At 45.6% G+C, this 22,519-nt stretch overlaps 1 protein-coding gene across 1 annotated transcript; it reads left to right on the top strand.

The window, feature by feature from the left end:
- The first annotated feature begins 1,644 nt into the window (after positions 1-1,644).
- On the top strand, positions 1,645-18,890 carry SFRP2 (secreted frizzled related protein 2). The gene is made up of 3 exons (XM_086962325.1): positions 1,645-2,700; positions 4,509-4,589; positions 17,810-18,890. Exons 1-3 carry the CDS (start codon positions 2,202-2,204, stop codon positions 18,112-18,114), a joined length of 885 nt encoding a protein of 294 aa, XP_086818451.1. The 5' UTR covers positions 1,645-2,201; the 3' UTR covers positions 18,115-18,890.
- The last annotated feature ends 3,629 nt before the right edge of the window (positions 18,891-22,519 follow it).

The following is a 22,519-nucleotide window of genomic DNA, read 5'->3' as shown; positions in this document are numbered from 1 at the left end:
GTTAAATACAATCGTTATTTACTTACACTTCATGCGAAGTCTCTTTTGTGACGCTCAGTGTATTTATTGTGTGAGAATGCTGTGCCAACTTTACACATTGCCTCTGTGATAAGCCTGACTGCTCAGTGCCAAACTACCAAAGGGTGAGTGCAGGTTACACAGCAAGTGTAATCACCTAACCCGAACAGGAGAGGTAGATGCTGCCTGGCTTGGGCACCGCCTCAGACAGCCAGAAAGTCCAAGTTCCAACAAGTGCTATATAAATATAAGTACTCAATTGCGGAGAACGGGGAGGGTTTAGAATCAGCACAGACAAAAACTAAATTTACGTATACAGTATTTAGAAGAAATAATAATATTCCACAGTCAGCTCAACACCTCATCTGGATCCACCGGTGAAATCCAGCAAAGTCCTTAATGTGTACACAAGCTGTATGCTATATAAATGTAATTACAATTTCCCTTTCTTCTCTGCCAGCATCATGCCTAGGTCACACTATTCTGCCAGCTGAGAGCGACCCTGGAGCCACTGCATGGCTCATTCGTCACCCCTCTAATGGCTCCCCTGAACTCACTCACTGGTGTTGACCCCTGCAAATACCAATTTGCTGTTATATTGTTGTGTTGTGGAAATACTGAGTGCTACACATATTTAGGAGCGACAGGGAGAGAAAGAAACAAGGTGGGTGTGCGAAGCCAACCTCTAGGACAAAAATATCCAGATGATAGATGAGGCAGATACCAGAATGTCCATTTTAACATGCAAATGTTGTACCAACAGGCAATAAAATGCAATTCAAATCGAGGGTGAAACCATGGGCGGTAAAGACGACTGAACAACAACAACACGTGCATGGCTGGAAACAAATGACTTGTTGCTCTGGAGGCAGCTTTGGGTTGAACTGATATCGCAGTTAAGACTTCCCATCATGGAAAGTAGATGTGGGGACAGCTGGGAGATGAACAGGCTGCAAAAGGGGCGCAGGCACCACGGCACCAGACCCCATCGCGCGCCAAGCTGCTGGGGTGAGGGGTGGGACTGCAGCCAGTCACTTCTTGAAACACGTCAGACTTCACTGGACGGCGTTTCCAATGTGGGAATAGTGTAACGAGTTAAAATCTAGCCAATATTTGTGACCTACCCAAGACAATACATTCCCGTTGACTGGCGTTACAGGAAGACATATACGTCAAACAGAACAAAACACCACGGTAAGTGAGCTACCAATCAAACTGACTGAAATAGGACTTTTTCTCCTAAACAGGGAGCGTTGGCATGCGTGTGTCCACGAGTTTTATTTGAGCTAGTAAATTGCAGAGCTTTGCTTCAAGAATAAAAGTAATTCTTGAAAATAAAAAAGAAGCATATAACTTTAAAAACAAATTATGTAAATTCAACGGTGTCTGTATGTAGTCCTTCCTTGCCCGGCAACAATGCGACTGAGAGCCGGGCAGCTCTTTGTTCAGAGAGGGCTTTTTCAACATGCACAGTAACATCTCTTTCGTGGCTTTCCTGCCAAAAAAGTGAATTCCCAGAGGGAAGCCTGGCCAAAAAAGCATCGGCCAATCCTTTTCAGGTTATTGTCTGGAGGCCCCTCCCACGCGCCTCTATTTCCATAAAAAATCAGGGGAAAACTCTTGTTTGCCCAGACCACGCTCAGATCGGTCCCTCTTGCTGGGCGCTCGGAGGTTGCACCCGCAGTGACTGCTGAGACGCAGAGAAAGCTGCCAGAAATTCTGAAATTCGACTAAGCTAGTACCGGCAGTGGGTTCAAAGAGACTGTGAAGGCTTGCAGAGGTATACTGTGCTAGGGGAGACAAAGTGGCTGTGAGAAGGGCTACGGAAGGAAGGAGACAGAGGTGAGGGGAGCCAGGAAAAGCTAAGATTTATGAGCAAAGGGCTGGGGTAGGCAAGGAGAAACTCCTGGGAGAGTCAGGGATAGGCTAGGACGACCCGAGAGGTGGGTTAAGAGCCAGAGAAGTTAAGACAAAGATTAAAGTGCACTAGGTAGAGGAGCCGAGGGAGGCTAACAGAGGAAGCGGACAGCCAGGTGAATTGAGATAGGCAAGGCAGAGGTAGGGGGAGGAGGAGCTCTCCCACCCTCACCATAAGTACTCGTCCAGCACCTCACTCGCGCAGGCGAGCCCAAGGCACCCCCAGCAGCCTTTCTCCCCGCAGCCTGCAGTCCCATTGCTGAAACATGACCTGGGGTTACCTCGCCCTCTGCCTGCTCTTCACGGCAGCGCATTGCATGGACCCGGTCACCGGGCTCTTCCCCTTCGGACAGCCCGAGTTCTCGTACAAGAGGAGCAACTGCAAGCCCATCCCGGCCAGCCTGCTGCTGTGCCACGACATCGAGTACCCCAACATGCGCCTGCCCAACCTGCTGGGGCACGAGACGCTGAAGGAGGTGCTGCAGCAGGCCTCCTCCTGGATCCCGCTGGTGCAGAAGCAGTGCCACCCGGACACCAAGAAGTTCCTGTGCTCGCTCTTCGCGCCCGTCTGCATCGACGACCTGGACGAGACCATCCAGCCGTGCCGCTCGCTCTGCGAGCAGGTGAAGGACAGCTGCGCGCCTGTCATGTCCGCCTTCGGCTTCCCCTGGCCCGAGATGCTGGAGTGCGGCCGCTTTCCCGAGGACAACGACCTCTGCATCCCGCCGGCTGCCACCGACCTGGACCTGCCGCCCACCCGGGAAGGTAAGCGCCACTGACGCGGCGTGTGCTCTGCGGCGTATAGGCATGCATGCAGGGGACTGTCATATGCTTGAGAGGACAGGCATTTCTTCATTTCTGTCCCCTCGAGAAGTGCACATTGTACTGGGGTAGATCGTCTCTCCTGGGCGCTCCTAAATGTTCACATGTGTGCGCTTTACTACTGCATGCAAGCTAGCAGCACAATAAAAAGCAACATTCTCTGAATTACTGCATACCTACTGGTGCCAGGGAATATAAGGGTTGTCACAACATACTGGTTTGTCTGAAAAGCATGTCTTGCATTTGAAATGCAAAAAGTACACGAACACCCACACCCATAAAGGAGCCATGCTGACTTTGCCTGTCTAGATTTTTCTTGGGTGTTTCTGGATTTAAAGACCCAGAGCGAAAACAGGAGGTCACAGAAATCAGGTGCTATATGCAAGAACTGTGGATGTTGAAACGCAGAATCCAACACTTTATGAGGGAACAGCATGTTTTGCTTATTTTGGCACGAAGGTTTCCACCTCCCCCTACAACAACCCCACTTTTTGTACGTCATTTGCCCATTAATACAATGCTCGCTCCCTCTCTCACGCACACCGTTTCCCTCAATGATGCTTTGCCTTCCGTAGATTTTTCTTTCTTTTCAGTGATTGGTCCATTCCCGATACCCTTCATACGGTTAGTGTGGTATCTGGCAGTCACTCCCACCTACTACTGTTAGCTACATTGGTGCAGTGGGGCAGCAGGTGCAGTAGCACCAAGGCCCAGGAATACGAAAGACCCAGCACGCCCCACCTATGCCTCCCTTATATTATGCTATTTATCTTGCTCGAATTAGGGACATTGGTGTTCTCGCTACCCTACTGATGATGATATGGTTATTTTAGAAACCACCAATTAAGTGTCAAACGAATCTGTTTCTGACGCTCCCCGCCCCCATCTAAATGCAAAACGTTGGAAGGTGTGATATACGCAAGGCACTAAACCTGGGAGGCTAGTACAAATGTGATCACATTTTGTATCAATGTGTGACAGTGTTATGAAAATTAGAATTCAGCTGTGTGGTACGGACTCTGCTGTAGACATGGCGGAGGGGGAGAGGAGTGTAGATACTTAGTCGAAGTGAAAGTCTTCACTTTGGGGAAAGGCGTACATACATCTCTTTAAAATAATTTAACAGACGCGTCTAGTTTTATATAACTAGAATTTAACGCTCAAAATACCTTTCTATTACAATGCACTGACGAGACATAAATTCAGAAGAAAACAAGTCGTCATATATCAGAAATAGTTATGCATCCCTCCCCAGTGAGGGGATACTTAGAGGCACCCACGGAGGACCACTTTAGGCTCCCCCTCACGGCGCTTGTCCCACCTACTTTTAATCACACTAGAACCACAGCTGCGCTGTTCCTGCGGTGTCACGTGACGGTAGGCGTTGTTCTAATTGGCTCCAATGTCCCCAAAAATATAAAAAACACATAGCTTCCTTTTCCGGGAATCACGCGGCCGCACGCTGCTTTAACTCGACGCTATGTCTATGTCCCCGTGAGAGCTCATTTTCATGCTTGTCAAATGTCAAGTGGTCAAAAATATTTAACTGGCAATTGAATGCGTCAGTAACCCCACACAACACACATTTCCTACCAGGGCAAGTGATTGGCGACCTTCGTTTGGCCTTTTGTGCTACAAATGAGTGGATGGGTAGATGGAAAGGAGAATGGAAAATGCAATTTCATACAATAATAGAGATCTTCGAGTAAACCTGTTGCCTGTCCATAATGAGCCGTTTTCTTTACCCCCAGCTCTGAAGGTGTGCGAGGCCTGCAAAAACAGGAACGAGGACGACAATGACATCGTGGAGAACCTGTGCAAGAACGACTTTGGTGAGTGGCGGCGTTCGTTGACATTTCACCTCACCATTCTGGTATCAATGCATATTCCCTCTGCACGTTCAAACCAAACATGGCTCGCGGATGTTTCTCGTTCATAAACATCAACCATGTCATGTGTCCAGCTCTGGAGTAGACCACAGTGGTTCCAGGGCAGCAGGTGAGGGGGGCAGTTTTGGCCCAACAACAGAGAGGGTGCTCACCCTGAGGGAGAGAGTGTTGTGGATGCAACAGCAGGTAGGGGGCAGTGTGGTTCTAAAACAGTGGGGTCAGCAACAGAGGAAGTTTGGCGTCAGAAGGGGCTAGAGGTCAGACTGTAATCGGGTGTTGACGTGTACCCAACCAGGTGAGGAGAGCACTGTGGTGTGGGCCAGGGATGGAGTAACACAGTGTGGGTTCAGCTGATAAAATATACAGCTGCTGTTCGGTGGGCATTTATTGCGCTCACTAATAGACATGGGGGTAGATTTACAAGGCCCTAGCGCCACTTTTGAGTCATTTTTAACATGTGAAGTGACGCAAAAGTGGCGCAAAGGGCTTGTAAATCTGCCCCGGACTTGTTTCTCTGGCAGTCAGCCATCTTGGAAAGGGGGTTAAAAAAGAGAAAAAAAGCTAGCATAACCAGGGGTCGCCTGAGGCGTGGAGTTTAGGAAGGAACAGATCAATATTTGGGAGGCAAAGTTTCAAATAATATGAAGTCTGAAAGAGCACTCCTCTTCTTAACGTGCAAATATGAGTGAAATGCGAATTTATTATGTTGCACATTTAGCAATGTATACTCCCAGTAGTAAGTATTTGAGATGGTTGTAGAAAGCCGCCACCGACCACCCTCTAAGCCTGAATGCAAGGATGCGCTGAGGTGCACACACACTGTGCGGGGGATCCGATTGGCTGGAACTGTAGCTTCCGAGTGCATAGAGGAGGCGAAGACAAGAGGCCTGCCAGGGATTAGGAGATAATGAGTGCGGTATTAGCAGAGTGCGGTGCTCAGGAGAACATGCTAAAAGGCATCTCGGCAGGGGGTAAATCTTTTGCAGCTGTTGACAAGTGCCTTCTTTAGTGGGTGCAAACGCCTGGATAGTCTTTCTCTGGCCCGTGTCTAGTGCCATCTTTTTAAAGCTCGGCCCGCCTCGACCGCAGTGGCTGGTACCGAGTGCCAAGAACAGCTTGATACATTTCGGCAGTGCCAAACGTGCGTTTTTAAGACGGTTAGTGAATTTAGCAGGGCTTTTAGGGAACTTGGAAAGGTTGGCCAAACGACAATACGATAAACACTGTATCGCATTTGCGTACTTGCGAAGAGGGCAAACATAAATAAACAAGCACGCTAGTCTTGGCGAGAGGGTGGAGAGTTTAACTATAAGACACAAAAAGCTAAACTTCCTCTCTTTTGTTTTAATTCATAAAAATGCATCGTCTATACCGCGGCGCTGTTTTTTTTATCATTAATATTACCTATTCGGCAACGCTGAATTCTAGACCCGTGGAAGTGGAACATTCAAATACCTTTTTTGGGTGCTTATATATCCTGACAACATTATTTATGTCGCTGGGTCCAGTCTTTCTTTATTTTGTGTGTTTTTTCATACATGCTTTGGTTTGGACCAAGAAAATATTAATGTCATCCTGTGCTCCACCAATGGGCATGAGGCCTCTTTCTATAGTCGAATTGGCCTTATGAAAAACAAGGCTTCAGAGGACTTGGGACAACAGGATATGACATCATCTCCGGTGCTGTGTTATCATACACATAGTTAAAAGATGCGTCTCTGGGAGTTAACATTTTGGATTGTAAGATGTCTCCCAAGTCGAAGCCTTTCTTTACTCATCCCAACCGAAATTTAGATCTAGCAAACACGTCGCCTTTAGTAATGTAAAACACACTCAAGGATGTAACAACACACTCAAGAATGTAACATGAGATCTGTACGCCCATCCCAGACCCCCATCACCCCCCACACACACTAGGTCATGCCACCCTTTAGGTATTGGTTTGCCTATGAGTTGTTTGGAGTCTCAGGACCCCTTTAGTGCGTTTCCTAAGGCAAATATACGGCAGGAGCGTGCTTCTTTCTTTACTGTCATGACCACTGAACCCTTCTAAACAAGCAGCTTTTCATGGACTGATGCTGCCAGAGTCTCTGATCAATTGTTGCATCTGAGAGTGACTATCAGGTCTGTGCATCAGTGGAGCTCTGGTGCAAGAAAGCTGACGCGTTACCCCCACAGACCACTTGAGTAAGCCACACAACCTCAAGCACTCTCTGCTCAGGGGAGCGCTAGTAAAAGAAGCACGCTTCAGCCATCCCAGTGTTTTTACCTTTTCACTGTATTTCGAGGGTGTATTATATACATAGAGCTGGTTTCAGAACCATTACCTATCCTGCTCACTCAGTCACCAGGCCCTGCACACACGCCAGAGGATTGTTGGAGGACGGACACAGTTCACTCCTGCACACCACCATGGTAGGAGCAGGAAGAAGGTACACATACTTTTCGCTTAAGTTCTGGTAATCCATTTTTATTCTTGACTTTCCTTTGTTTACTTCACCACAACTGATGGCAGGTCGAATGGCCAATCGACCTGACATCAGTTGTGGTGAAGTAAACAAAGAAAAGTTAAGAATAAAAATAGATTACCAGCACTTCAGCGAGATTTAACAATGAGATTGTAATAACAGACACATCCAGTGGAGTTGCATAATTGAGAGTTAAGGGAAGTAGGACAATACTAATATCTATTAGCACTGGTACCATAGAGGGAATGCAAGCGAGAGCCGCGTTTGAAACTCACAGTGGCAGTCCCGTAGGTCTAGTTTACATTTTGAGTCCTGACTAAATATTAAAGCCTGCTTTAGTGAAAATTCAATACAAGCTGATTGCTTTCTGGATGCAGTCCACATTTGACAAAAAATATTTAATATGAGAAAATAGTCCCTCGTGCATTGCAATGCAAATACACCATATATGGTGGAATGATAAACCAAACAGCCAATAGCATAAGGTGAAAGAGAGATACAACTCCAGGCCACTCTATGCGTATTTTAAATATTCAGTACCAACAGTTCATGCAATCAGATGCGCTGTTGAGCCAGACCTAAAAAGTGGTTGTGGAAGCACCAACTGAGATTTACTGCAGGTCGAATAGAAAGTTGAGAACTTGTGTATTTCCTTGAGGGACTATGGGAAGGTCTAAGAGATGATCAATGTGTATGGGTGTCCAATTCTGACAATATTTGGAATCTGTGATTCTGCTCTGCTACCCTTCTACGTTGTGCTGAAAACTGCCCCAGGATCTCCAGTCCTAGCCTGTCAGCTGTGAGTCAGATGCACACAACTTAGGGAAAAGCAAATGAATGTTTCGAATACCTGAAAAAAATTAGCAGGCAGATATTTTCGCTTAGGGCCAAGAGCCCCACCCTAGGGGCAGGATGATTTACCTATTGAGTGAATTACCCAAAACTGCCGAGCGGAATCATTTTCTGTCCAGTAATAAGAATGAGCTCTATTTGATCCAGCCGCACAAATACAGACAACAAAATTTAAACTATCATGTCTGATGGCACAGTCACAACGGCGCAGCCTACTACAAGTACTGGATCTCACTTCACACCCACCCAGACATCTCCAATGGGCTGGACTCCTACTTGCTCATATCCCAGGCATATACACAACCAGAATCGGTGGTCAGGCCTTCTCTTACCTTGCTCCGAAAGCCTGGAACAATCTTCTGCTACAGATCAAAACCACTTCCTCCGTTCCTGAGTTCTGCTGAACTTCTGTCTCTTGAATGGACACACTCACCAGCACTAGGTTAGGCTAGAATGGCTCCTACTTCAGTGCCAGAATACCCACGAGGTGGTAGAGAGCTTTACAAATAAACATAGCATAACATGTCTTCAAAAGGCATCTATAGTTGGCCGTTTCTCAAAGGAGTGCAAGTGACTGCTGGGGTGCACATGAGTAGGTATAACAGCAGAAAAGGTGAGGGTGTGTTTGCTTTGCATTCGTTTCTAGTGCGACCCTATTTTTGAATATTTGGTCCAGTTTTGTGGCTGCCTGTTCAAAAGTATAACTACCTATGGGAGAAAATCCGTAGATAGGGTGACAACATTTTGACGACGAGACGGCTTACATATACACACTACATCAGGTTGTGTGACAAGCTGCGCAGCTACAGAGAGGGAAGCCTGGAGGCCGTTTTGTGGCTGGAAATTTCAGCTGGTCAAATCGGCAGCTCACACCGGCGTTACTTGCAGGATTCCTTACAACTCCTTGATATAAAAGAAATCTGGTCTTCTAATCCATCGCAGCCTGTACTTAAATCCCATATCAAAAGAAACGTCTGTCTCTGGTCCTTCCACTCGGACAGAGCCCAACTGGTTCAACGTAAGCACGCCTGGACAGTTGTATCAGGATTCAAGCCAGGGATAATGGGTCCACATCTGTCATGTACTTACTCAATGCTGTGGAAAAAAAGATTTTTTGCCCTCAGAATGGGTGAATGGCCATTTCTGTATCACTTGCCGAGATGGCGAAGTGCAAATCCAAATATAACGTGCAGAGGTTGTGGGAGCAGTACAGAAACAATCGACCACGTGGTATGCCTTTGTCCTGCAGCTCATTTATTTATTTTTTATTTTATTCAAAGTTTTATATAGCGCGAACAAGATCCTTACAGATATCAGAGCGCTTCACAATGACAGGGTAAGGGCAGTGGGAATGAACAGAGGTAATGGGAGCAATGTAGTAGTCACTAACATGAAAGGATAATAATAAAATACATAAAACATATCAATATACAGTCAGGTGAACAGGTAATAAAACAGCACAAGTCATTGATCCCAATTACAGAGGTGTTCAGGTACCCCTTGGGTGTGTGGCAGGCTTATACCAGTGTTTTCGTATAGAGAGCGCACTGAGTGAGGGCATCGGGAGGGTGAATCAGTGACCCAATGTGTCTCATATATTGGTCGGTAGGAAGAAAGTAGCGTAGTAGTGTCACCATCAAGTAGAGGTATAGTGCCAAAGGACAAGGTGAGCATTGATACAAGGCAATGTAGAGTCTCTGATCCACCACCTATAAGGTTCAGGAGATCTTGGCCAGAAGGATGGTTTTCACCTCTTTCTTGAAGAGTGCAGCGGAGGAGATACGCCTAGTTTCAGGCGGGAACGCATTCCAGATCCTGGGTGCCATTCCTGAGAAGGAGCGCTTGTAGGTTTTCTCTTTCCTGAATCTACGGGGTTTCAGGAGTAGATTTTTTGAGCTTCTATTGGATCTCGAACCTCCTGATATGGACAATTTTTGAGCGAGGTAGTTGGGTGCATTGTGGTGCACGGCCGCGTGTGTCATAACTGCAATTTTTAGTTGTATTCTGGCTTCAAAAGGCAGCCATTTTAGGGACTTTAAATCTGGGGAAATATGCGAATGTTTTCTTGAGCCAGTAATGAGTCTTGCGGCAGCGTTCAGGGAGGCTCTTAAGGGTGCTGTTGTGGCTAGCGGGAGTCCGCTGAGGGTCACAATTCCGTAGTCGATTCGAGGGATGACTAACGCTTGTACAGCAGTTTGGAAGTCTTCAGTCGGGAGGAAGGGTTTGATTTTCCTCAGTGTGTTGATTTGGAAATTAGCTGCTTTTGTGGCTTTGCTGATGTGTTGCTGCATGTTGAGCTTGGCGTCCAATGTGATGCCTAGGGATTTCGCTGAGTCCACGATGGTGGGTTGGACATTGAGTGCTGTTAGGTTGTTGAGCCATGTTTGGGTGGTGGAAATTTTCGCCGGGGGTGAGATGAGAAGGAACTCAGTTTTCAGAGCATTTAGTTTGAGGTGATTATCGGCTAGCCAAGATTGAGTGTTAATAAGCGTGGAATTCAGATGTTTGATATCTTCCGGAGATTGAAGCTTTAGGTACAGTTGTGTGTCGTCGGCGTACATATGGAATTGGACATTAGAAGCTTGGAGCAAGGTGGCGAGCGGTTCCATGACGAGGTTGAACAAAGTGGGGGAGAGGGAGGATCCTTGTGGAACACCTAGATCTGCAGGCACAGGTGAAGATAGCACATTATCGATCTTGAACTTCTGAGACCGGTTGTGTAGGAAGGACGAAAACCATTTGAGAACCGTTCCCGATAGACCCATTCTAGTGCTTAGCAGCTCCAGCAGGTTCTCATGTTTGACCGTGTCAAATGCTGACGAGAGGTCAAGAAGGATGAGGAGACAGGACTCATTGCGATCAAGAATTTGGAGGGCGTCATCAATTATGTGTGTCATAGCTGTTTCCGTGCTATGTTTCGCTCGGAATCCTGATTGATGAGAATTGAGGAGGTCAAATTGGTCAATGTGTCTTGTTAGTTGGAGTTGGACACATTTCTCCAGCAGTTTGGCCAGGGTGGGGATATTGGTGATGGGTCGGTAATTGTTTAGGTCAGTCGGATCAGCTGTAGGTTTCTTGAGAATAGGTGTGACTTGCCCCACCTTGAGGGAGTCCGGAATGAGGCCTTGTTGCAGGGAGCAGTTGATGATTTTGGTCCAGAGAGGGAGGAGCAAGGGGATGAAGTCTTTTACAGCATTAGCAGGTAGAGGGTCTGTGTGGTGGTTAGAGGGCTTCAAGGTGCAGAGCAGTTTGTGTATTGTTTCTTCCGAGTAGGTATCGAAGTACTGCCAGGAAGCCATGTTTTTAGGTTGAGTGTTAGCCATTCTTGTGTGGTTGGGGAATCGGCTTACATCCATGATGAGGTCATTTCTTATGTTGTCAGTCTTTAGCTTAAAGAAAGCAGAGAAGTCTTCACAGTGTGGGGTGTCGCTTGTTGTGCTACTTGATTGTAGGGGTTGTGCCTTTGTTTGGGTTTTGATTAGTTCGAAGAGTTTTCTTGGCCTGTTTTTTGCTTGGTCCAATTGGCGGCTGAAGAAGTCCAATTTTGTTCGCTTTATTTTCCTGAAGTAGGCATTTCTCTTGTTTTTGAGCCTTTTGAGGTGCAGTGCTGAGGGGTGCGCTCTCCAGGTGCGCTCTGCCATTCGCATCGAACGCCTGTCGTCATTGAGTCTGTCGTCATACCAGGGGTTAGAAGTTTTGGTGGAGACTCTCTTCAGTTGCAGTGGGGCGACTTCATTGACTAATGTATTCATAGATTCAAGGTAGTGGTCAGTCAGTGATTGAACATCCGAGGCACCTGAAGGGGGAAGGAGGAGATTGCCGATGTGGGGAGGCAGAGTAGAGGCGTTGAGATTCTTCATGTCCCTTTTCCATGTTTTGGATTTGATTGGTTGAGTCGGGTTAGGTTTAACTTTTTCATTGATAAAGAAGGTGATAATGTGGTGATCTGACCAGTCGCAGGGTAGAATAGTCTCCAGTTGTGTAGAATTCTCTTTGGCAATGATGAGATCAAGTATCGCGCCTTTGTCGTGTGTTGGTCTATCACATATTTGGGTGAGGTCAAGTGCATTAAGGAAAGTTTTGAGACTATTTACCACTGTGTCTTTCTGGTCGTTCCAGTGGAGATTGAAGTCACCCAGGTAGACTTGGGTGGTCTGCCGACCGGCATTGGAAGTGATCATGTCCATGAGTTGTTGGGTGAATATGAGATTGTCACCAGGCGGGTGATAGATGAGATGTAGAGCACAAACTTGTTTGACCTCGCTGGTAATGTCGAGGCAGAGGAGTTCACAGGAGGAGAGGGAGGGGGAGGTGACTTTAGTAACGGAGAGGTTGCTTTTAAAAATGCATGCAATTCCCCCGCCCGTCTTGTCTGAAGACCTGTCTAACCTAATGATGTGATAGTTGGGGGGGACTAGTATGTCCATAATCGGGGTAGAGGCTTCAGTGAGCCAAGTTTCTGTTAGAATGGCTAGGTCCAGATCCCTAGCTGAGACGAGTTCTGCGATGTCGGAGGAGTGTCTCTGGGCCGATCTGCAATTGAGTAGGATGCATTTGAGTTTGGGAGAGAGAGGGGTGGTTGAGCTTTCTAGAGTGAGGGGAACTTTTCTGAGGTTGTTAGGGACGGAACCTCTGTTGTTGAGTGTTGGGAGCCTCAGAGGGTTTGTAAGAATTGTGGGTATGGGGATGTGTGTGCTGGGTATGTGTTTTACCGGACCCGAGCCATAAGAGCGTAGTAGTGAGCATAGGTCGCGGTCCGACAGTGGGTTGAGGACACGGCGGGGGCGGTGGGAGTTGTTGCGAACGGGGATAGTCGGCCAGCGCGGATGTCGTTGGAGGCGAGGGTATGTAGGGCGGGTGCGTCCTTTGTAGGGTAGAGGGATGATGGGAGGAGGGCTGGGCTGTGAAGAGAGCAGGTCTTTGATTGCGCGGACATCTTTTTTGATTTGTAGAATATCCTCTTTGACTTGTTGGAGGGTGGGTAAAGTCTGGTCAGGGGGAGCATTGGGGATGGCGAAGGTGGTGGGAGCCATTGGTGAGAGGTTGTGTAGTGAACTGGAAAGCGGGCAGGGAATCGAAGGGGGGGATATAATGGCGTTGTTGGCGGGGGGTGTGAGTGAAGCAGGCGGTGATGGCGGTGGGTGGGAGGCATAGGTAGTGCCGCCAGTGGGAGAGGGAGCCGGTGAGTGGAAGAGTGAGTGAAGGCCGAAGACAGTGGGGGAGACCGGATGGTAGTGAGGGCTGAGAGTGGGAGGTGGGAGAGAGGGGGATGCTAAGGTAGGAGAGGTGGTATGTTCTGTGTGTGTTGTTGGGAGGGTGTGAGTGTCGTGGGTGGGAGTGGGGAGGGTGTGAGTGTCGTGGGTGGGAGTGGGGAGGGGGCTGGGGGGGCGAAAGGTGTCCGCCGTAGGGGGTATGGGAGGGGGGGTGGATAGGCTTCGAGTGGTGATGTTATCAGATGGAGGCGTGTTGTGGGTGAGAGTTGTTTTGTCAGGTGTGAGAGTGTCGCAGGTGAGAGTGGGGAGGGAGCTGGGGAGGGGGGGGCGTCTGTCGTGGGGGGGATTGGAGGGGGGGGTGGATAAACTCCGAGCGGTGGTGTGTACAGGTGACGTGTTGCGGGTGTGGGTTGTTATGTCAGGGAGGAGAGGGATAGGGGGGATGTGAGTGGGGGTAAAAGGGATCACGTTAGAGGGGCGGTTAGTATAAGTATGACGACCGAAGGAAATTGTTAAAGAGCGAATGGAACAAACTTGGTATTCGTACACGCTGTCAGGCTATTTTTGCATCAATGAACCCGGATAATCCACAGCTTAAGCTTTTCGGTGCTCATGATGAGCTGAGCTCGTCATGAGCCAGGGTGCTCCGGTGCTCACGATGACCTCAGCTCGTCATGGCCCGTGGAACGCTCAGGTGCGGGGAGAATTCCCCTGCTGTGCTGAGCGTTCCACGGGAGCCAATGCACCTGTGACGAGCTGAGCTCGTCATGAGCACAGGAGCGCAGTAGCTCATGACGAGCTCAGCTCGTCATGAGCATGCGGTCGCTGTGAGCGCCCCCCTTCCCCCCCAGCACAGCGGGGGAATAGCCCCCGCAACAATGAGGTTAACATCAGGTTCACCAAGTTTGTTACAGGAACAGCAAGAAAATTTACAAACTGCGAGACCCTGTAAGCCACCAACGGTTGCCTATCAAAAGACAAAGCCCTGCGCCCATGTTGTATTCTTTTCCGATTTGCATAGTTCTTTGTATTACACAAGAATAGCTGATAATGGCTCTGGCGTACGGGTTGAATTGTCCTTCCTGTGCATCTTTGGAATCCCCTGAAACATTGTATGCAGGGGGCTCATTACATAAATGGATTGTAACCCCAGGATCCTATCCATAAAACTCTGTACTATATTATCAAAGTTATTAATTGTTAATAGCATACATCTGCACGTGGTTTGATGAGATGGAAAAACTAGAATGGATAACCAAGGTTTGCAACTTTTTTTATCAATAGGTTTTTAGGATTTGTACACGCTTCTCTGATGAAATTTTACCTTTCATTTTCATTGTAATGGTTCACATGTAAATATTTTAATAACTATTCATGACACATGTTTTATATTGTTCGCATGTTCACCATTGTAATGATTTGTATTAATCAAACAATAAAGTTTCTACTGAGTGTACACACTACAGAGGAGATTGCAAGGTCATTCACATTTCTAAAATTAGAGCACATAGGGACGATGTCCTCTTTCTAAGTGTGCTGCTGAATGCAGCACACAGAGAAAGAGGAAAACACGAAGAGAAATACTATAATTTGTCCTTGTTGCGCCTCCCCTATACCTCCCCCGGGGAAGCATAGGCTTTTAGAGCATTCCCAAGTTTACAGCTTGTTGTAAATCTGGGAATGTATCAAATGCAATGGGTGTTGCTTGAGAACACCCACCTGAGCACCCACGGCACGCCTCCCCATCGCAGCATGAGGCAACGCATCGGCTTGGACTGCATTGCATCACTCCATTTCTACAAGGCCAGGAAAAGCTACGCAGGGCAGCTTTATGAGGCCTCGTAGATAGGACTAAGCCCTGTGCGCCACCGGAATATCACCAAAAGGGGCTTTCCAGAGGTGCACAGGGCTTGTAAATAAGCCTCCCAGTATATGAGGAAAGCATTCACATGTTTAGCAGAAGAGTACTCCTGGCTCCTCGAAATACATCTCACAATATGATATTAATGAATGTATGTAGCCAACAGAAGTTTCCTTATTCTCACTGAAAGGCTGTTTTCTAATTTTGAAAGCAATAATAAAACAAAGGGGAACTTGAGTAAAAGCACAGCTGGTAAAGACACTTATTTCAGAAGCATTGAGGGTAGTAGAGGAATTGAATATTGATCCCGTGTTTTCGTTTTTACTGTACTCCGTACAGATTGATTTTTTTGTGATTTCAAAACAGGGAAATCTTTTTTCTCTACCACTTAAGTAAAGCTTATTTCCTTCTAGCTTTGCAACATCATGTTCATAAAGTCCATGAGAGGCAGGGGGATGCCTATTAATTATTCTATTGTATGTTGCCCTGAGGAGCTTGCCCACACTAGAAACATGATATGTTGTGTAGGATATGTTGTTAGAAGCTTTTTTGAGACTATGTTGGAAATGTTTCATGTTGTGTGTGATGACAAACAAGGTGCAGTGTTTGTTATGGGATGCAGAGCTTAGTGGAGTGATGGATGAAGAGGCGTGAGCGATAGGTGCACAGGTCCCTTTATGGTTTTCGTGTATTTTATGGTTCACATTGAAGGTTACCGCATGGTGTCGTCCATTCTGAGGTTTAATGGACCCAATTCAATAAAATTTTTATTTGTTATGGAACTCCGACGGAGGTCCACAATAATGCACCAGTACATTAAAAATGACATACATTGAATACAATACAAAAAATGTTTCTTATTTTTTTTTTTAAATACACAAGTAGATTAAAAAGAGGAAAATGGGAAAAGGCTTACTTTATATACAGTACAAAATTCTTCAATGTCCAACCATCAGACGTTACAACATACAAAATAACTGTACAAATTTCCTAGTAGCAGTCATCTGTCGAAGCGAGAAGGTCCAGGATAGACTGCATTATGGTAATGAGTGAATTTAAGGAGCATCATAGTATGCAGCTAACCAGGACCTGCAGGGATGAACTATGTTAGAGTCCTCAAGGACCAGCAGTGAGCTGCAGATATCTTCAGCAAAGTTATTTGATGTGTGTCCAGATCGTGGGTATAGTGGGTGGGTTTCATGGACCGACAATGGTATTAGATTATAGGCGAGACCTGTAACAGATCTGCCCATATTTAGGCTAAGAAAGCCATGTGGCAGTGTGTATTATTATACAGCCCGTATGAGTTTACAATAGGTTGCAGGTTTCCTGAGTGTTAGAGTATTTATTTAGAACAGAATGGGGTAGAATTCTGCGAACCATTAACCTTACCTCTGGATGGGCAGCGCACATTTTTTCTAGGAAATTGATCTGTATTCTGTAGATGGCCATGGAATGTGTAGGTGCTATTTATGTCTGTAGCCATAAGGGTTGTACATTGCATGTCTAGTGAGCAAGATTAAGTCTTGTGTTGTGACCATCTCCCTGTGCACTTGAGCTAAGTAGACCCTGGAGGTCGCTATTCTAGCCCACTTTGTCAAGTGGCTGAATAGTAAGCTAAGGGGTGGCTATCCTCTCCTAACTCGTCTATGGGAGATGTCCTCGAGCAGCTATCCCTTCTAACTCTAGAGCACTTATCCTGACCTGTATGGTTACTGGAGCGATTGTCAACTCCTTCTAATGGGGCTGTTAGTTATAGCTGTGGGCAATAGTCCAGGTCCTGCAGATGCTCTTGCATAACTCCCTCCATTCTGTTGGATGAGCAGGATCAATGGAAGGGTGGGTTATGGCTCCTTCCTTCACCTCACCAACAACATTTGTTTATTGGAGCAGATTGACAACCCCATTCTGCTGCTCCTATGGATGCATACAGAGTCTTGACAAATTGAAGCACTGAGTCGGTGGCACTTCAAACCAGGAAGTGATGTGGCATCCAGGCATGATTTCCATTGGTAAACACATCACAGTGACTGCTCCCCCTGCTCAGACAAGGGAGGAGCCACTAAACAAGGGAGATGAAAAATGAGATTGCATTATATGTTGTGTAGAGTACCTGTGTCTCTTTACCCACTGCAACTATATCTATACTGCAGTAATAGAGATTACTTGGAGGGGCAGTTTATAATGATGGTTGAGGAGTGCCCCCCCTTTAAACCTAGAAGTATCACGTCTGAAGTTGCGTTTAGAAAGTAGTTAAACCCTGTTCTTTTCGAATCAAGTTAAGACTGCTGTCCCCTTTCTGCTCCTTTCCTTGGGTGATCTTCAACGCTATTCAGAGGTATCTGTGCGCTTTGCAAATGCAATTGCATTGTATTGTATTGAAGGAGGGCGAGTACTCAAAAACAGCGAAATCATTTGTATCTGTGCACATCTAGGCAATTACCTCATTGTTGACAGTGGGTAAAATAGGCAAGTAGATCAGCTTGGCTCTCTGATTTCATTGGTTATGGCACACCAGTCATTTCTGAGTGATAAACGCCCACTCACAATCCTACCTTACTAGACTATGTAGCAAAAGGGAAGTGCGTGTCCCTTTAAAAGCATCCCTCCATCATGACTGTAGAATGAATGCAACTACCCATTTAGTCACCTCAGAAGCTCTACAGTGGCAGTGCCCATGTAGAACTCAAGCAGTTCCTCTGTGTGTGCACCTCAAGTAATGTCTCTTAACCTCTTGCTTTCTCTCCATGCTTCCTTCTCCTCCATTAGCTCTGAAGATCAAAGTGAAGGAGATTGCCTACATCAACGGGGACACTAAGATCATCCCTGAAACAAAGAGCAAGACCATCTACAAGCTGAATGGGGTGACAGAGCGGGACCTAAAGAAGACCGTTCTCTGGCTCAAAGATGGACTGCAGTGCACCTGCGACGAGATGAACGACATCAACGCGCCCTACCTGGTGATGGGACAAAAGATGGGCGGGGAGCTGGTCATCACCTCGGTCAAGCGCTGGCAGAAGGGCCAGAGGGAATTCAAGAGGATTTCCCGCAGTATCCGAAAGCTCCAGTGCTAGTCAGCTTGGCACACCCAACAGCAGCATCCTTTTTGCACCTTCAGAGCAGCCAACCCTCCTCAGCAGCACAAGCAGAGGAATGAAAGGCACAATTCCCTTGTAGTTTTTTTTTTTTAGTGGCTTTGCGGGTGGAGGCAATCTTGTAAATACATGGCGATGCAATCTGAATCCTTTAATGGGAGAACAGCATGACATCATGCTTCATGCTAGCATTCCACGCAATAGCTGCAGATGTGACCTTGGGTTTTGTTGGTATTGTTCTCATTTGGGGCACAGCTGTTTTTACACTACTGCAGTAAACTGTGGTAATTGTTTCAATATGTCCCTCGCCGGGTGCATTGGTAAGTCTTCCAAGCACTGATGGGATATAGCTGGCTGTTATCTCACCTTTTCCCCCCTTTTTTTTCTTTTTTGTTATGTCTGTCTGGACTTGTGAGTGATGTCCAACTGTTGTACACTGCTGTGAATAACCTTTGTTTGTGTGTCCTGGCGTGCGAGACGAGAGACTGCAACATTTACACATGCTTATATGCTTTCCAGACTATCGAGAACGCTTTTATAGACAGACTACAATAACCACGCACTGTGTAATTTACACAGAAAAAGCACACTTCTATCAGATCTGAATGCATTACTTTGCTTTATGCCATTTGCTTTCATTTGCAGCTATATGCCATCCAGTGGTTTAACTGAAGGAGTTGTAAAATATTGCTTTAACCAATATTGTAAATATCGCAGATAAACATTATATTCTTGTATATAAACTATACATAACAGGTCTCTCTAAAGTTCATTTATTTTGTTGTTGCTTTTTAAGTCTGTAGTTAGCCAAGACCTTTTGATTTAAAAAAAATCGTAGCTTTATACTCACAGGGGCTTTTACTCGGCCCTTTTCAATTCACTGGTGTGTTGTATTGTTCACATTTTTTTTTTGTGGTTTCTTAATGGTATAATTTTGACTGTACTCATGTGCACATCACATATGATTCACAAAACGAGAAGCGAGGTATACGTGTGTGTACATTGTCCCAAAAGAAATTCATGCATACATTTGGGTTGTGTTACTTTTGCAGTTCAAACCCAGTGCAAAGCGTTGTGGTGGGATTTGCTTTCCAACCCAAATCAGGATATGGGTTGCTCTGCACTTTTTGGGCTACTTTGCATAAAGAGGACGTACCATGGGTGGTAATGAGCATTCCTATCCCACCACTCATGGGTTTTGATGGAGATCAATTTCTATCAACATTTGTAGGCAGAGATCCGCTCCAACAATGTACTCCTCCTTGAGGGATGAGGAACAGTGAAGCAACTTTTAAAACTCGATATTTTCCCAACTTTGGCTTGTGTTTTGCCTTGCACAGTGCGCATACAAACTGTGGAAAGTATTAAAATAGCGGCTGTACTAGAAGATTTGCCTTCCAGTACAAAACCTATGGTTGACGGAACACATACACCTTTGCAGTACAGTGCGAGGGAATGTTCTTTGGCCCAAGACAGCCTAAAATGTAACGGTGTACGGAGAGACGAAAACAGCACCATATCTTAGTAACTTTGGTTAGTAAATCTGCCCCCTTTTTGCGACTGTGGTGGTGCACTAAATGTAGGTAAACGAACCATGTTGTGCAGTTCTCCAAAGCTGTGCAAGAGTGTGCAAAAGAAAGCATGAAATATGGAATAAACATGTTTAGGTAGGAAAAGGCAATGTTACCAAACTTTCATATTTGTGTACTACATTTTGATACTATTCACAAAGCATACAGGATGAGGGAAATGGATAGGTCAGCAATGTACTCGAATATCATGTATGTAGATATTTAATTTCTGACAAGCATACATTCCACGTTACAAAACCTTTGTAAACTGTATACATGTATTGGCGTACTTTTCCAATTTGACCACTTATTTATTTGCAGCAGGAAAAAAATGGCAATGGAAGGAAATACTAGGTACTCTTCATAAGGGAAAGAGGGACAGAAGAAACCAGTTCTATTGCGTTCAATTCCCTTTAACAGTCATACCAGGACATGCTTAGTTGCATGTGCTTAATTTATGGCTGATTGTGCATTCAGATAAACAACAAAAGAGTGCAACCAAAAGAAAAGAAGCTGGAACGGCAAGAAAGGTCACTCTTTTTTGTTAAAAGAACCCTCACTCACCAACCTAGTTGGTTACATGCTTCATCATTGGGTTTCCACCAGAGAGGCTGTGTGCCTCCCTGGTGTGCTACGATGCCTGGCTACAGCGGAGTGGGGTTTTTCTTGGGGATGTAATTGTGCATAAGTGAAAGTGATTTAAAAAGTGCTTAGCTCGTCCGTAAACAAACTTTATTAGTGGAGAACTATTCACCACTTAAAAACAGTGTGGTGGAAGTTTCAGAAACTGGCTAAATTGACCAGATACATCCGTAGTGTAAAAAAAGTTGTGGTCAAAAATATTCAGATCACACTCATTGGAATAACTCTTGTTGTTGCAGTCTATGTGCATAGTACAGGTGATAAGGTACCAGATATAAAACAGGTTTAAAAATTGGTCTCAAATTGTACACTGACATTTTGCATCATGAGCCATATGTAGCAACACTTTTTGTGTTCGCAAACGGGCCGATTCTCAGAATCGGGTAAACATCCTTTACAACGAAACTTTTACAACGCACTACCGTTACATCGCGGTCATTACAACGCAAACCATTACAACGCATTGCGCTGGGGGGCGCTCTAGGATAGGGAATAAGTTTAATTTTCTATCCAACACCTTCCCTAGTGTCCACGGGGACTGGAGTTGGAATAGAAAATTAAACTTTTCACTATCCAGCACCTCTAAGCGCTATGCGTTGTAAAGGTATGCGATGTAAAAACCGCGTTGTAAAGGCAGGCGTTGTAATAGCCTGCGTTGTAACGTCATACATCCTCAGAATCGGCCCGTTTCCAAACGTAAAATGAGTTTTCAGATGTATCAAACATTTTGATTTCGCAATATGGGTAATCGCAATTATTTGCGATTAGCTAAATTGCAAATGCATTTAGGGAATCGCTATTTGCAATTCCCTAAATGCTATTCTAGTAACCATCGCAAATTGCGAAATTGCTTTAAGGAATCGCAAATTACCACCAACTTCAAGTTGGTGGTAATTTGCGATTTTCTTGAAAAATTCACTTTTTTGCATTTTTCAAAGTGCCATGTGGTGCACATACATGCCCTTAGGGCATGTATGTGCGCTACATATGCATACATGCACATTTCAGGGGTGCAAGAGGGTGTCCTTTTGGAACCCTTTAAATTGCTTGCGCAATTTGCGAGTACCTATTGGGCACTCGCAAATTGCGCATGCAATTCCCATTGATTCCTATGGGCCTCTTGGCCAAAAGAAATTAATGGGAAGCCATTCCTTATTTGCGACTCATAATTTGCGACTCGCAAATAAGGTATACATAGGAATCGCTGTTTTAAATGTGAAACCTACATACATTGCATTTTGCGAGTCCTTAATAGCGAATCAGTAAAATTCGCTATAAGGACTCGCAAAATACAATGTTTATACATCTGGCCCCATGTCTCTTATTTTTAGGACACAGTCTATGTACATATTCATGAAGCAAAACCCCCATGCGCAGGAGTTGCAGAACTACATGTCTAATCAATATTAATTAGACAGGTCACTATTTGCAACCCCCTTGATTGGCTACAAACATGCTGCAAGCTGCGTTTGTATTCGCAATTTTTTTAAGCAGCCCATTCTCCATTAAGGAACCTATGCAGCTATTGTTTGGCAAGATATCTGGAGGGGCAGTTAGTGGTCCTCTGGACCATTGTCTACTCCCCCGGCTACTTCCTTCGAGGACAACCAATACAGTTCTCATAGGGAATGAGTCCCCAGGGTACCCCTTCCCCTATGTAAATCAGTTACCACCTCTTTTTAAGTGTTGGTAATTGTTTGCGACTGCAATTGCAGTCACAAACCATTGACGCATGCCATACTGAATCACAATTAGGAATAAAGCAGGAAAAGAAAGATAGGTAAACTGTGACAGAAGGAGAAAGTAAAGATGAACAAGCATTACCAAAGCCATCAGTTCTGTGTGTTACCCCCATGTGTTAGAGAAAACAAATCCCCTACTGAAGCAACATCTCAAGCTACGAAAATATGGAATCTGGGAGCAGTTTTCCTTCTAAACATACTTCATTAGCAACGTTATAAGCTCTACCCTCAAAGAAGACTGTAACGAAAAGGGTTTACGAGAAGATGTTTGCCATGTATGTGGTGTATTTAAAATACAAATATTGCATAGTAAATAATTTTGGAAAAATTCCTTAAGGATATCTCAAAATGCACGGCTTTACTTTGTGAACAGAAAGTCATACATTCGAAAACATTTTCTCATGGCAGCAAAGTGAATCTCTGACACAG

This window comes from Lissotriton vulgaris, chromosome 3_1, assembly GCF_964263255.1.
Source record: "Lissotriton vulgaris chromosome 3_1, aLisVul1.2, whole genome shotgun sequence".
NCBI lineage: Eukaryota > Metazoa > Chordata > Amphibia > Caudata > Salamandridae > Lissotriton > Lissotriton vulgaris.
The sequence above is the reverse complement of the archived record's forward strand: the minus strand, read 5'-3'. Positions and strand labels throughout refer to the sequence as shown.